The 15,072-nt window shown below is 55.0% G+C and overlaps 2 protein-coding genes across 2 annotated transcripts; one reads left to right on the top strand and one right to left on the bottom strand.

The window, feature by feature from the left end:
• The first annotated feature begins 212 nt into the window (after positions 1 to 212).
• Positions 213 to 10,365, top strand: LOC122372842 (cell surface glycoprotein 1-like). Its single transcript, XM_043350450.1, has 3 exons — positions 213 to 360; positions 5,273 to 5,384; positions 5,825 to 10,365. Exons 1-3 carry the CDS (start codon positions 346 to 348, stop codon positions 9,577 to 9,579), a joined length of 3,882 nt encoding a protein of 1,293 aa, XP_043206385.1. The 5' UTR covers positions 213 to 345; the 3' UTR covers positions 9,580 to 10,365.
• Positions 10,366 to 10,674: 309 nt separating this feature from the next.
• Positions 10,675 to 14,166, bottom strand: LOC122372843 (coiled-coil domain-containing protein R3HCC1L-like; the record flags this gene model as incomplete). Its single annotated transcript, XM_043350452.1, has 3 exons — positions 10,675 to 12,615; positions 13,324 to 13,572; positions 13,908 to 14,166. Coding segments are annotated over 3 exons (567 nt in total), but the record flags the coding sequence as incomplete, so codon positions are not given.
• Positions 14,167 to 15,072: the final 906 nt, after the last annotated feature.

Below are 15,072 nucleotides of genomic sequence, written 5' to 3'. Positions count from 1 at the left end.
AAAAATTATACGGACATTTCGTTGAACTGATAGGGGAAATTACAAACAAATAAAACAGAACAACGCTGGTTTTAGACAAGAGTTGCACAACACTCAGCTATTCATTCCTACGTACCTACTGTTTGTTTCTTTGTACAGCTGACGTTACACCGTTACACAACGATATAACTCATCTCCCCCTTTGCCGGCAGGTATTCTGTCCCACCTGTTGGGACGGTGGTATTCTGGTCAGTCCCCGACCATCCATCAGTCGTTACCGCTGGTGGAGAGCAGTGAGGAGAGCCGGCCAGAGGAGTTACCGGCGGACCCCGCAGCTGGCAACAGCCACACCTACCTTCTACCGGAATGGCCGACCCACAGGTGGGTCGAGTCGGCGGGGAAACGGGACCGATGTTGCATGTCAGACATTGCTATGTTTATGCACATTCGATGACAACACATTATAATGTTTTGAATATTTGCTTTTGTGTTGTCATCGGATGTGAATAAAAATAAAAAACGGGATTAAGTTTACGGGATAAAAGAGCCGAGTATGTGGGGAAACAGGGCTGGATCTATATGGAAGTCAGTGCCGAGTCAGTGGCGAAACAGGGGCCGAGTCTGTGGGGGAACACGGGCCGAGTCAACAGGAAACCCTGACTGAGTCTGTGGGGAGGTATGGCAGATTCTATGAGAAATTCGGGCCTGTGGGAAAGTTGGCCGAGTATGTAAGGTGGCGAAGCCAAATCAGCCAATGAATTAAGTCATTTGGACTCCATCATCAGCCATGATCATGATCAGCGTTGAACAGGTTTACGCGTTGAGTAGCTGCTTGCTGCATGTGTCGGAACCGTGACATTGCTGACACACTTTCGACAGATTTTATAATTAACTGCAGCCTCAGCTCTGCCATGAGGCCGTTTCTAATTTCAAATGTCTCACATAAAAAACGCACTCCACTCAGGCGAGTCATGTGATGAGCAGCAACTCTCAAAACGCAGCCGACTTTCCCGCCCTTGGACTGCGCTCTCGGCACGGTTGATATCCTGGGAACACGGTGCATCCTCCTCTGTGGCCTGTGGCGGTAGCTGGCTGCCGGTCCGTCGGACGGTCTGCCGACTGTACGGCAGGCACCCCGGGGGCCGGCCCACCCCGCCGGGCGCCGGGCGCAGGACCACGCGCTGCGCTCCCACGCCACACGCCGTGAAATGACCGGCTGCGGTAAAACGGCCAGATGATCCGGAGACGCGGAGACTCTCGGAGATTTCACGAGCCCGGGGAAATTGGGGACACGAACACCAACACGGGAACACGGCGGCCGGGTTCCTGAGAGGGCTGTGGCGGTAGGATTCGAGTATAAGCAATTGATGGTATTTGGTCTCCATACCATCAAACATAACCACACTAAACTATGGTCATCAATAAATAAGGCGACGCCTGTTCTATTTTGTACGGCATATTACAGAATGGACTATCAAACAGAGTTACATAACAATAACAAACAGCCAACAGAAGGCCGTATATTGTAACTACATATTGGTCTTGGTCAGTGGAGCCATGGGAAACGAAAACAAGATGACAATGGTACCAAGCTTACTGGACGCCCACAGGCAACAAGTAGTTACAGAATCTTACCGGTAATGACATACATACAGTACGCTGTATATCAACTGGAATGAAACTCTGGGACCTGCCACATTCATTAGACGCAAATAACATGAGAAAAGATGAGTAACTCAGGTGGTTACAAAGCAGTGACGAAAAATGAATCTCTAATTCGTGCAGACAACTAAAAATGTTACATTCTGTACTGCTTTCTCACATTGCACTACGCGGGGCACGCACATGGTGATAGAACTATCTCCGCAGTTCACACCACGGTAGGTATACCTACCTTTTGCATCTACTGCACTAAATGTCATGGTAACATGCACCCAGTCATGGTTCTCAGTAAGAAAAGCGACAATATGTAATTCTGTTTCACTCTTTGCTCGGGCCAGAGTTTCTCAGTTTACAGCCAATGCCATCTTAGCCGCATTCATCTTCATTTATAGATATTGTGCTGTGACAAATGGCTTTAAGCTCCGTGGCTTATTCGCTTTCGTCTAATAATTTAACATGAAAACGAGAGTCGAGATCCTGTGCGAGACTATCCCGGGTTGGCCTGTCTACCGCCCAGTGCGGGCGGCGGCCATCGCTAGTGACGCTGGCCGATTCTCCTGTAAAAGGAGGCGGTGACAACTCTCCTCTAAAGAGGAGGCGGTGACGACTCTCCTCTAAAGAGGAGGCGGTGACGTGTGTCACAGCGTCTGTGGCTCTCCGGTCCCGTGCGGAGATGAATGGTGCGGCCGGCACGCGCCACGCACCGCTGAGGCACCTAACAGTCGTCGGCGGTCGGTCACTTTCGCCGTCAACAGAGGAACATTAGTCGGCGGTGGCCGCGACAGATGCCGGGAAACCTGCGCAGCCCTTCGGCGAGCAGTCATCACACCAGCTGCCGGGGCCCTGCCGGGTCGCTGCGCGCGACCTGTCGGTTTCGACGGCTGACGGCCGCTGCCGCACGGCTCTGTTACAGCCGGTGGGGTGCCGCGAGTTTCTACAGTCGCCGCTGGGAGGGACAGGCGGCCGCCGCGGGCTCTGAAACCGTGGCGTCATGAGTGCGCCCCGCGGGGACAGTCTATTTTAGCCCGTGAGACGGGAAGGGGAAGATCCTGATCCACACGAAGCAGTTCGACGGGAAATGTCTGATGAAGACCTGTCAGACCCGGTAGGACATATTCGTCACATGACAAAGAAACGGATGGTTCGGCACTGCCACCGTTTAATGGGAATTCGATGGCCGTCCGTCGCATCACATAAACGTGTTCTATCCATTGCAAAGGAGACGGTGATAGCAGACTAAGGTCACCGGTTATATGTGGATAGCGGGGAGGACAGAACAAATTCCCCCGTCTCCACCGACACTGTCCATAACCACGAATGACTGGTCTCTTACCGAGTCAGGGCCACAGAAGCTGAGTATCTCGACGATCGATCACTCCGGCAACTCTGTTAGCACCGCTCGCGCCGGTATGTCGTGTTCACGTGCGACCCGTATTGCACTAGCACGGCCGGCTCACACGGCTAATGAGACACTCTATCGTGACGCAGACTGCCGTGTAACCTGCCCATTAGCGACGGTCGCAGCCCGAGCCTACCGCCCAAAATTCGTTATCTCGTAACGCAGCGGCCGGCGCTCACAGAGCGGGCGTAAACGTAGGTATTTCTGGGCTGTCTGTCTCGTGCAGCTATTGAGAAATTCGGATACACACCGGTAGGTACCGAGACTCGGAGGCAATTCATCATCATTGCCACCACCGATTTACCACAGACATTGCCCGCCCCCTAATTCCAGGCCATCAGTTTGGCCGGTTATGACACCAGCACATAGTTCGAGGACCATATCTGACCACGAAAAATGTGTGTGTCGCATTAACGAGACCATGCCATAGCTTTGTTGCGGTTTTAATCAGCCAGTGGTTGGTATCCGATGGAGGATGTAAATGAAATCAAATTAAAGACTTCAATCAGTGAGCACACATGAAAGTGCCTTTGTACGCTAATGTGAACACCAATTGAGGAATCCATAGCATCGACACTCTATCTACAAGCTATGAGTATGACAATTGACAAACTAAAATATCAATGGAATACTAGAGCTGGCGTCATCTGGTCACTGCATGCTGCTGCGTGATGACCCGGCTGGCCTACCGAGTCTTCCCAGTAGAGATGGCAAAATATGAAAATTTTGGGAACCAGACTCGAACCAGACCCGGCTGGACATTTCTGGAACCAGTCAGACCCGGTCTTAGTTGGAATCGGAACCAATTGGACCCGTTCCCGAAAAGGTCAAAAGTCAATTAATACAAACTACCTGTAGGTATCATAGTTGCATCACGTAAAACAGTCTATTTCCCACTGGGAATACTCATGAGCTACTGTGTACAAAGAAACATTCACTTCATATTTTGCAATAATGTGTAGTGTGTAAGATGTATAGTTTATGGTAGGACCCGGTTGGACCCGTCAGAAAATTTCCAGGAACCAGTCTGGATCCATATGGGTCCAGACTGGTTCTTTGGACCGGGTCCTCGGGTCCACATTTTGCCACCTCTACTTCCCAGTCACGGATGTCGGTTTTCGTTTGGTGCAGGCCGACTAGAGGCAGACGGGGTCAACTCATGGTTCAACTCACGGCAGATGTTGGCCCGTGCCCAGAGCAACCAGCGAATGCCTCCTGTCTGCAATAACAGGCAGGTCATGTTCGAAACTCTCCTCTCGTCTCTTCATAGACGCCTGTACAGCCGGAAGTTCCGGGGGCTCTGCCCTCTCCGTGACTGGACTGGGCCACATTCAGAGCCGACGGGCTGTGAACAGGTGCGATTTATAGTCTCGCTGGGACCTGAGTTGGTCGCCGGAGGGACTCTGACGGACCCTCAGAGAGGCGGCCCGCCGGAGGGACGTTGCACGAGAAAGTGACTCCCTGACTGTGAGGTTTTATGTGGGCCGCCCCCGAGCGCCGCCCCGCTGCCAGAGTCCGGAGTAGGATGAATGATGGCCGGAGAGTTGCATCGCCAGATGTCCGTTTTCGCCGTCTCCGGTACCATCTGGTGCCGTACGGCTACTCATGTCAGCGGATCATAGAACGATGCTGGGTCTGAGCCGGACAGACAATTAGCGGCGGTTTCCACTTTCATCTCCGTCCCAAAGGACGACAGATCTGAAAATCTCCTGGCGCGGGTGTGTTGATTGTCAGTCACGGATGTCAGAAAATTGCGCTGATCATGTTGGAGGCGGATGAACGGGTTCTGTTTTCAGATGGTGCACCTGTGTTCGGAAAAGTGGCTCGCCAAAGAATGTTAATTAACCCTATCCGGCACAGATGGCCCGGCGGCCGACATCTGCGGTGTACGAGTAGTTAAAGTACCTGGCAGACGCAACGGTACGCAACAGGGGCTAAGCGTCATAGCATATCGACCATTCGTATTGTGACCAAGTCAGTCAGCGTAAATAACATTTTTGCAACACGTAAAAAGGTGAGAAAAAAAAACGGCTTGCTAGAGTACCTAACTTGCAAATGGCAAGACGCTCTAGCAAGCTGTTTTGACAGCTCCGGCCTCCGTGAAGTACCTACGATAACTTTCAAAGTAGGTACGCTTTCTCTGTATAATATTCCGCACATAACTTGGTGTGTGATGAACGCTCTCGGAATGCCTGTGATCTCGATAAATACTCACCACCCGTCTCTTCCCAGGTGGTCTTCTGGTGTGCGGTGCTGATCGCATTGGCGACGTCCTTTGGCACTGCGCACGCGCGGCCGAACGGTGCATCCGATGACGTCATTGGCCCTCACCACCCTCCGACCAGTAAGTGTCCACATACGATCGCTGATGAGGTTTGACTTTTGAGACAAGGGTGTATCGTAATTTAGACTGGTCGTAAGCTTACCTTTGAATACGGTTCCGCATAGGTACATACATCAATCAGTATAAATTACTGTAAGGCATGTCAAATGAAAATAAGTTCCAATAGCAGCCAAAAAGTTTCCACAGGAAAACGCGACGAACAATTTTCTTAAGTGAATACCTATTCGTCCTATATTCTAAACGTGCCGTATGGATATGGAATGAAATGCGAGCCTTATCAAGCAATGTTATCGTAATGGTCATTGAGATCACAGATTTAACACTTGGCCGACTAGGTATATGCGAGCTGCACAATGCCATTACGCATGTCTATCGTGCTCCCTATACTTTGATCGCGTGCACATTATGATCTCTGAACTAACACTGCCGTTTTCCAACAGATCAGGAGGTGTCTGGATCAGGTCCAGATGCCGATGGCTGGGAGAGCGGAGGGTGGCAGCCAAACCTTGCCGATGGAACCCCAGCGACCTCCACCGGCGGCGGAGACGGCTCCGGAATCCCAGCCGGTGACGGTAGCGCCACCGCGGCCGCAGACCAACCTAACATCGACACAGGCGACGCTGACGCCGTCCAGCAGCTGAGTATAGATGTCGCTGACATCGCGGCAGGCGGCGCCCGCAGCGCGCGACGCGTCAGTAATCCGCTGATCTCGGAGGAGGAGGCCGAACGAGAGGAGCGCCGCAAACGCACGCGCTTCACGCAGACGGTGCACGGCTCGAACGTGGTGTCCCAGGAATCTGCCGACTTCCGGAACGGCACGTTCATGGCCGATCTGTACAGCAAGGAGAACCCGTGGCTGCAGAAGTACGCGCCGTTCTACTACCCGCAGAACCCGCTGCCGACGCAGTTGAACCACCAGCCGGACGGACCGCCGCCGGTGCGACTGCGCCAGGTGCACATCGGCGACACGGTGCTAGTGCCGCCTAAGGTGCAGTACTCGGACCAGGTGTTGCGCACCATCCACGACGCCAAGCTGCGCTCGCTGCCCAAGCTGCAGGAGCACGTGCACATCGGCGGTCAGGATGGCGATGAGGAGGGTGTAGTGGAGGACGGCGGAGCTTACCTCGAGCAGTCTCAATCGGAGGAGGAGTATGGACCCGAGAGCGAAGCGGAGGAACCCCAGCAATACGTTTCCTATGTGGAAGACGAGGGCCAGGACGCAGAGTACGAATGGAGACCCAAGGAGGCACCCGGTATCAACGATCCGAACCCATCTGGAAACGCGGCGCAGCCGGAGTACAACACAGTGACACAGACGGAGAGCCCGCATGACTCGGCCCTGTTCTCCCGGCCCGGACCGCCGTACGACCGCCCAACGCCTCCGCCGGGCTTCCCCATCCAGCAGCAGAACCATGTCCAACAGACACAGGGCCCCAAACCTGGGACCTCGGGCTCTCCCGCGCCGCACAGCGTTCAGTTCAGCCCAGCTCCCCAGGCGTCAGCAGGGCACGGCGGTACGGGCGGGCAGTCTACCCCACACGCCAGTCCCAGGCCTACCGTGACTCAGAATTACCAGCCGGCACAGAGACAGCCTACTCCCGAAGCAGGATCTCCCGGAACAGGATACGTCTCCCAACAGCGTCCTCATCCGAGACCCCAGGAGCGACCCCAGCCGAGGCCTCAGCAGCGTCCCCAACCGAGACCTCAGCAGCGACCCCAACCGAGACCCGTCCAGGCGCGGCCAGCATCCCGGCCTCCCTCCACACCAGTCCGTCGACCCACCGCGTCCTCGGAGGTCCGGCCACTCCGTCCACGACCTACTACTCCCCGGCCCCGACAGGAGACCTCGCACCAACCGCCAGTCGAGATCGTCGAGGACAACGGATACACCAACCGCGTGAAGCCGGATGACGTCATACCGTTCAGCCTGTCTTACGGTTACGAGGTGGTGAAGCCGACGTCGCCACCTTCCCCTCCGCCTCTCAGCCAGTACGGAAAGCCCAAGGCCTCCACCATTCTTGGGGCGTTACCGGCGGGACTCGACGAAGAGAGCTCGGAGGAGTCGGAGGCTGACGTTGACGCTGCGGTGTTCTCCACAAGACCTCTGGAATCCGCGGAGGCACCTGCGACGCCAGCCAGTGACGGTGGGTTTGGTGCCCCGAAACCCGGTCACATCATCGGCGATGGCGTCGCTCCCCCGCAGGTAGGACAGGCGCCGACGCCAGTGCCACCACAGCCTCCCAGGGAGGGGTACTCCAGACCCAGGGAGGAAGGACCCACGTCCCTGTCGTCGTCACCAGCGACTTATCCAGGAACCGACCCATCCGAGAACGCGGAGACCGAGGCCGACAGGCCAGAGTACGCTGCTCCCAAAGACGATGACGTTCTTGATGACGACGTGCGCGTGAACGAGGAGAGGAACCAGTTCTTCCACCCCGTGACATCTGAAGTTGGAGATCAAGGTGTGTCTGACGGCGGAAGCTCACCGGCAGGTGCCCCAGCTGTCGAGGAAGCGCAGCTTGACGGGTACATGAGGCCGAAACAAGACGATATTCTGTCGGAAGACCAGGCCGCCGGGTTCGTGCGGTCCCGTTACTTCCCTCAGCAGCCTGGGGCTCCTCCAGCTGGGCCCAACAGGAGGACGGAAGGCGGATTTAGCTCGCCGCAGGAGAGCAGCATCCTTGAAGACGACACCGATCAGACGTTTGGTTTCCGTACCACTCCGATACAATTCCAGCCAGCCAGTGACAATTCCGCAAGCGGAGAGCAAAACGCCTACAGTCGACCGAAAGACGCGGATATTGTTGGTTTCAACCCCAACTCTCTGGTGGAAGATGACCCAGCGCCAGCAGCTCCCAGTCAGTCTGAAAACCAAAAGCCTGGACCATCTCAATCAGTGCGAGGGTTCTCTCTGCCAAGACCAGGAGATCTGCTCGAGCAAAACGAAAACTTCATCGATACCGGAAACGGGCCTTTCGTTGCAGATGAAACTCCTCAGCCTACCCGGTCCATTTTGGATTACGGGCCACAGGGCTACTCCAAGCCAAAAGACGCTGATGTCCTCAACGCGGGCGAAAGTCCCGGCGATGATCAGACAGCGAAAACCTTCCCCTCCCACTTCGAAGCCAGTCCAGATCCAGCACCTCAGGAGGACGAGGCTGCTGAATACGTAACGCCGACTCAACTCCCCAGCCCGGAGCAGGACGTTCAGCCGACACCGTTCGGCACCTACTCGAGGCCCAAGGCATCGGACGTAGTTGGAGGTGGTGACAGCGGAACGTCCAGCTTGCAGAGTTTCGGTGGAGCGCCGCCGGCTCCAGTCAATCAGTTGTCCGACCCCAAAGAAGAGGCGGAGTACACCGAGCCCAGTGAGGACGTCTCCGGGTTCGGCCCAGTGCACTCAGACTCTCTCCTTCGGCCTTCAGCAGACGAGGACGGCTTCGGCGCACCACGACCGCAGAACGTCCAGCCCGAAACCTCGACCCGTCGCTCCTCCTCCGACTTGTACACGGTCGACGACTTCCTCCGTTCGGAGGAGGTCTCCATCCTGGGCGCCTTCCCGGCGCCAAAGCCCAGTACCGGAGATACTCCCTCGACGACGCAGCGCACACGGGCGGCGCCGAGACCCGGGTGGCGGCGGCGCGCCGATCCCGGCCCGTTCCGAGCGCAGTCTGCCCTCCTGGACGCCCAATTCGCCAATCTGTTCGTGGATGAGCTGGGTCCGCCCCTGCGGCGAACGACGCCCAGGACCAGGCCCACGTCCGCCCGCCGGCGCCCGGCGCAGCCTGAGTTCGGACCTCCGTTCGCTGTGCTCGAGTCACGCGCCGACCACGGCTGGCCGGAAGAGGACGATCTGGCGGACACTCTGTCGGAGGACGAGCTCCAGTCGCCGCCGCTCAAGTTCGGTTCGGCGTTCGCCGCGGAGCCGCTCACTCCGCCGGGTCTCCTGGCCAGGCGGCGGTCGCCCGCGGCGCCGCAGCGCATTCAGACCAGACGGCAGTCGACGGTGGCGACACCTATCAGACGGCGGCCTTCAGTGGCGCCGCGCGGCGGACACCGCGGGCAGCCGACTCCGTTCGGAGACGAGTTTTCGGCGCCGTTTGCAGCGGCGGCTGCCAGCCGACTGTCGGTGACGGCGGTAAGACCCGGGCCAAACCCCATCCCCGACTGGCCGAAAATCGACAAGCAGTGGTAGTCGGGACCGACAGAGTCCGGGAGGCACAGGAAGAGGTGTGGACAGAAGAAAATGTATTCATGGGCTTTTGGTAGTCTGATATTCAGCTTAGAAGAAAGATAACCACTCACCAGCGCTGGAGTAATACAGGAAGAGTTTGACGGAATGCCTGAAGTTATTTGTGCGCATTGTGCGAATCTTGATCATTTTACCTGTTGATCATTATATTATTTATTTGCTTTAGTTGCAACATCAACACCGGTTATTTGAGTACTGTGTTGTCTGTATCAGTTGTATGCAAGTTGGCGAGCGTGAGAAATCAATTCCCTGCATGATGATGCCAACAGAGGCCTTGAGCGAATGGTGCGTGTGGCGTGTTTATACAATGTTATTAATTGTAAGGTACAGGGGAGCCGAAAGCCCTCCGGATGTCATCTAACTCAGCCACTTTTGTGTTGTAGTGTTGGTTTCAAGATAAGGGTTCCAGGAACCAGCTGTCTGGATGTTGAGAATACCCCGAGCTGTCGACTGAGACTGACAGATCTGTCGACTGTCAGATCCACTTAGCTTTCAAACTGGGAGCGAGTGCACCCTGCCCGGTGCCCCCACTCGATTGGGGGCGAGAATTAGGGTATCAATCGTATCCAAACTTCTGGTCGCTGGAACCTGTATCTTGAGACCATTGGAACATTCAACAGAATGACTTCTATATTTGATTGTTGGCTAGATTCGCCTGCCCATGCTCAACTAATGATGCTTGTGTATTCAACCTGTCATAAAATATTTGTAAATATATTAAATAGCTTAGGTAAATTGCTTTTGTGGTGTTGTAAAAAAGGGCACAACCACCACATCAAAAGCATTGGGGGCAGAGGACACGCTTCGGCTGCCTGTCTCACTACGAACAAAAGGGTCTGCGAGTTTAAACCGCATTGCATCAAAAAGGACCGATACAAATGAACGATCGAGAGTCTACCTCTCCACGGACTCCCCAAAAAATAACGAACACACTGCTGAGTGCTGGCACACAGGATTAACGAGCAACTCCACCACACCTATTCCAGCTGATCATCCTCAGGTACCCACCAAACTTCCCATGCCTCATATAGTCATACGTTCCAAATACCTCCGTGTATTTGAGGTCAGTGACACGGCACAGCATCTCACCAACTCAAGAGAGCACCAGAATTACGTCTTTGGACACAGCTTTGTTGGCTCATAGGAAGATTCAGCTCATCACTTCTCTCACTACAACACACCGCATACGCCCGTGCCCGCGGCATCCCCATCGACGCAAATGGGGAAAGTTCGGTCCGTCTGCCCTGGATGTCAAGGACAGTATTGTCACACACTGACTGAACGAATGGAGGACGGAGGGATCAGTCGGATCAGTCGCCACCCCACACATTCAGTCACTCACACGCGACGGGGTAGAGCGCGAATTCTACCCAACTTTGACCGCATGTCGTGTCTGTACAAACCGACCGACGTACCGGCCCCACTCAGCGTCATTTACAGCTCTGCCAGAGTGAGCGCATCCCGTCCGCAAGTTCGGACTCAACACAACCGAGGCACAACAAGCACGCTTCGCACAAACACGAACCACAGCGCGTCGCAAACGCGAGGTGAGGTGTGTAAACTTCACGAATGAACACAGCTTCCCACAGAGCGTCGGCGCCTGACGCGTCAGTCAGCTCACTTGGTACACAACTGAGAGTGATCCTACACAGAAAACCCTGCGGGCTGCAGGGACGGGCTGCCAAGCAGAGCTTCTAATATTGCATGGCCGTCTACTGTAGCAATTTAAGCCGGTAAAACGACACACTTATCTTGAGCAAAGAACACAGTTTTCGAGATGGTTTGACAGGGAGGGGTGAAAAGGAAAATATCACTAACGCATAGAATTGCTGACAAATGCACAAAAACTGAGCATGCATTACAGTCTAAGCGTACTTCAACCAAACACAAACACAAAAACAAACACAAACACAAGCAGGGTATAAAATCATGGACCTCAATCACTCAGCTAAGTAGGCGTACTTTTGTACCGTCAGCACATCAGTCGGGTACTAAATCACCTACACCTCGGCGGCAAAAGTGATCAGTTTTATGGCAGAGAGCAAACGGACGCAAAGATTCGAATGTTCGGATGCACAATATCCTAGCCTAGCAATGCACAATACCGCCTATCTATAGGCGATGGGCGTTAGTAATTACTGCTTGATGGCTTTTGTAGCAAGGTCCGCATTTTTACACCAAACTTTCAGGAGCAGGAATAAATTCGTAAGAAATTGCAGTGAGTGTCCTCGGCGCACAGCAAATGAAGCGACCAACTATTATGACACAAGTGGACTACTATGACGAAAACTAGCACGGCGAGCAAAAACATGTTCATAAATAAAATACTAGTATTAAATAAGATCTGCCTAGCTGTTTCAATTTGCCACCCAACTGAGACAATTTTCCTAAGCCAAGAAGCAATATGTCATTCATGATAAAATAATACTCAAATGTCTTTTCACTACAGCTAGCAAGACATTTATAGGGACGACATAGACTTTGATCGGGTGAAAGAAAGTGACAGCATGTGAAAACCTACACCTTCGCCGACTACTCGAGAGCGATCACATATCGTCACGGCAGTGAGCGGGCTTTGGATCCACGTTTTGTACGGGCATTGCGGCGCAACATTTCTTGTAAAGCTGTGCGTCGGAAAACCGGCACCTAAACACGCTACACTGGTGAGCTAATGATAGTAATCACTATTATCCTACGACTAATCGATGGATGAAACTCTCAAACTTCCCGCCCAGTTACTCCACGAAATTCCACAGCCGCTGTGGGTTATATCTTCTGCCAGGAGAATCCATCTCGCTCACGTCCAGTACAAAACTGTCAATATTGCCGTCACCGCACCCACCTACCCTAGCCCCTCAGCCCCTCACCCTGACTTGATGGATCGCGCACCAGCCGATACTCGCCGGACGTCTGCAGTTCTTCAGCTGAAGTTGCCCTCCCACGCGTCCTGCTTCTGCTTAGCGGCCAGTCGCTTCTTATCTGTGAAACATCGAGAGCAGCCCGTCACAATACGGCAAGGAATTCGAAGGTTTATCCCCGAGAACAGTTTCCACTCTTTCACCACGCTATGTAATAAGGGTTAAAGTGATAAGCAATGCCCCAGACCTCAAAAAGTCAAAAAGTAAATGACCAAATAGTGTTAGATTAAGCGTTGGCACGAAAGTTTATGGTTTTCCACAACACACAATCACAAGCTGATGTAAGTCGCACCATCAGAACGGCACGGTCCACAGCGACATCTGCCCTCACCTCGTGCCGTCTGCAGCCGTCCTGTCCTCACCCCTGGCCATCTGCAGCCGTCCTGTCCTCACCTCGTGCCGTCTGCAGCCGTCCTGACCTCACCTCGTGCCGTCTGCAGCCGTCCTGCCCTCACCTCGTGCCGTCTGCAGCTGTCCTGTCCTCACCTCTGGCCGTCTGCAGCGACATCTGTCCTCACCTCGTGCCGTCTGCAGCTGTCCTGTCCTCACCTCGAGCCGTCTGTAGCTGTCCTGTCCTCATCTCGTGCCGTCTGCAGCTGTCCTGTCCTCACCTCGTGCCGTCTGCAGCTGTCCTGTCCTCACCTCTGGCCGTCTGCAGCCGTCCTGTCCTCACCTCGTGCCGTCTGCAGCGACATCTGCCCTCACCTCGTGCCGTCTGCAGCGACATCTGCCCTCACCTCGTGCCGTCTGCAGCGACATCTGCCCTCACCTCGTGCCGTCTGCAGCTGGCGCCGCTCCTGCTCCCGCTGCTCGCGCGGCGCCGAGTCGCGTCTCCCCAGCGCGCTGAACACCATGCGCCGCGCCTGGAGCGCGCAGGTCTCGGGCCGCGGCCGGTGTGGCAGCAGCTCGGCCGTCTGCTGACACCGCGCAGCCTTCTGGCGGGCCTTGGGCGAGGCCTGCGACAGCGGCCGACACCGCACCAGCGGGTGGTCCCGCAGCAGCGTCTCCGCCACCGCCGCTGGCGGTGCAGAGGGAGGGAGGGCTGGTCAGGTCACTAAGGACTTGCCCTTACCCAACCCAAATCTCCCCGTCACAAACAGAAATGGCTATGGGCATTGGCAACATAGAAGTGATGACCGCGGTGACTATGGTCATTACTTTCAACTGTGCAGCATAAGGCAGCAACCTCATTAGATTTTCACCTTCTGTTCTCACCTTTATCACTCATCACAAATTCAGATCTATCCCAAACCCTAGCAATGACTGTTACTCTACTCAGTCCCTTTAAGGTCCTCACCCACACCCAGCCCGACCCGAGCTAGGCCTTTTGCCAGTGCCGCCCCAGACTCCTACCGGCGGAGGCGCTGGCGAATACGGCCAGTGCGTGTGTGTCGTCCACCCAGCGGACGTCGAAGCCGCGCGCGCCGAACTCCTGAAACACCACTGTCAGGTCCTGGGTGGTGAACGCAGCCGGGAAGTCGTACACCTCCAGCACGTGCGACGGCAGCTCCGCCGGCTCGGCGGCGCCGTCCGGCTCCTCGGCCGGCGGGGGCGACGGCGGCCGCCAGGCCAGGTAGTCGATGACGGGCCGCGGCGCGGCCGGTGGCGCCACCTGAGGGATATCCGAGAACGCGGTTAGACTCAGATTTGAAAGGTGTTCAAGGAAACTGGGATGAAACTGTTTGGGACCTTTGCCAAAAAGTGTAAGTAATATCAGTGAAAACAAAACAATGGACAACAAACCAGTCACAACAAAAACACACGAACATCACCAGTACAAGGGAACAAGACGGACGCAGAAACAAAACCAGTCTTGTGGACCGTCTCCTGGAACTCATTATGTTTTGAAACACGCCGGTCTGTGGTTGTCGGAAGAGTCTACCCAGTCGGTGAGACCTTTGAAGCGCAGCCAACACACCCCTGGTGACGGACAGGGCATCTGGAGAGGTTCCCGACCGGCCGGCTGGCGCCTCCCTGACACTCAGGCCGCTCAGTAGTCGTGGCCGGGATGGCCCATAACAGGAAATGTCCGGCTTCAGTACCGGTACTACGTGTTATTGATGGGGAAATATGAGAGTGGGGAGGGGTGTCCAAACAGCCTGAGCACAGCTGAGCAGGTGACAACGGATGACAGTCCGGTATAATGGTAACAGCCCAGGAAGTGGACGGTAACAGTTCGGGCAGCGGACGGAAACATTCGACCAGCGGACGGCTATAACTCCGTCTTAGTGCAAATTTAGCATGACTGACTGACAACGAATGTATTGTGAATGATTTGGAACGGATGCACGGTGCACCAACGACTGTCCAGCTACGATGGAACCATCATCTATGCTGTTCACCCACAGATGCCAGCACCGACGGATACACAGCCGGTCCGGTCCAGACACACCCTAGACACTAAAACCATCCCAGTGACACCTACCTTGCCGGTGGGGCTCGCCGTCGTCGGTGTAGTTTCTCTCCCCTCCTCCATTTCCTCAGCCCAGTCGAACGTTCGTAACCACCCCAGACGACG

This window comes from Amphibalanus amphitrite, unplaced genomic scaffold (genome assembly GCF_019059575.1).
Source record: "Amphibalanus amphitrite isolate SeventyFive unplaced genomic scaffold, NRLGWU_Aamphi_draft 001407F_arrow, whole genome shotgun sequence".
NCBI classification, from domain to species: Eukaryota; Metazoa; Arthropoda; class Thecostraca; order Balanomorpha; family Balanidae; genus Amphibalanus; species Amphibalanus amphitrite.
This window is presented reverse-complemented; position numbering and strand designations above follow the sequence as displayed.

Excerpts from the sequence above, each read along its gene's own strand:
- LOC122372842 (XM_043350450.1), top strand. Across the intron at positions 5,385-5,824 it reads CCCTCACCACCCTCCGACCA|ATCAGGAGGTGTCTGGATCA; the intron begins GTAAGTGTCCAC and ends GTTTTCCAACAG.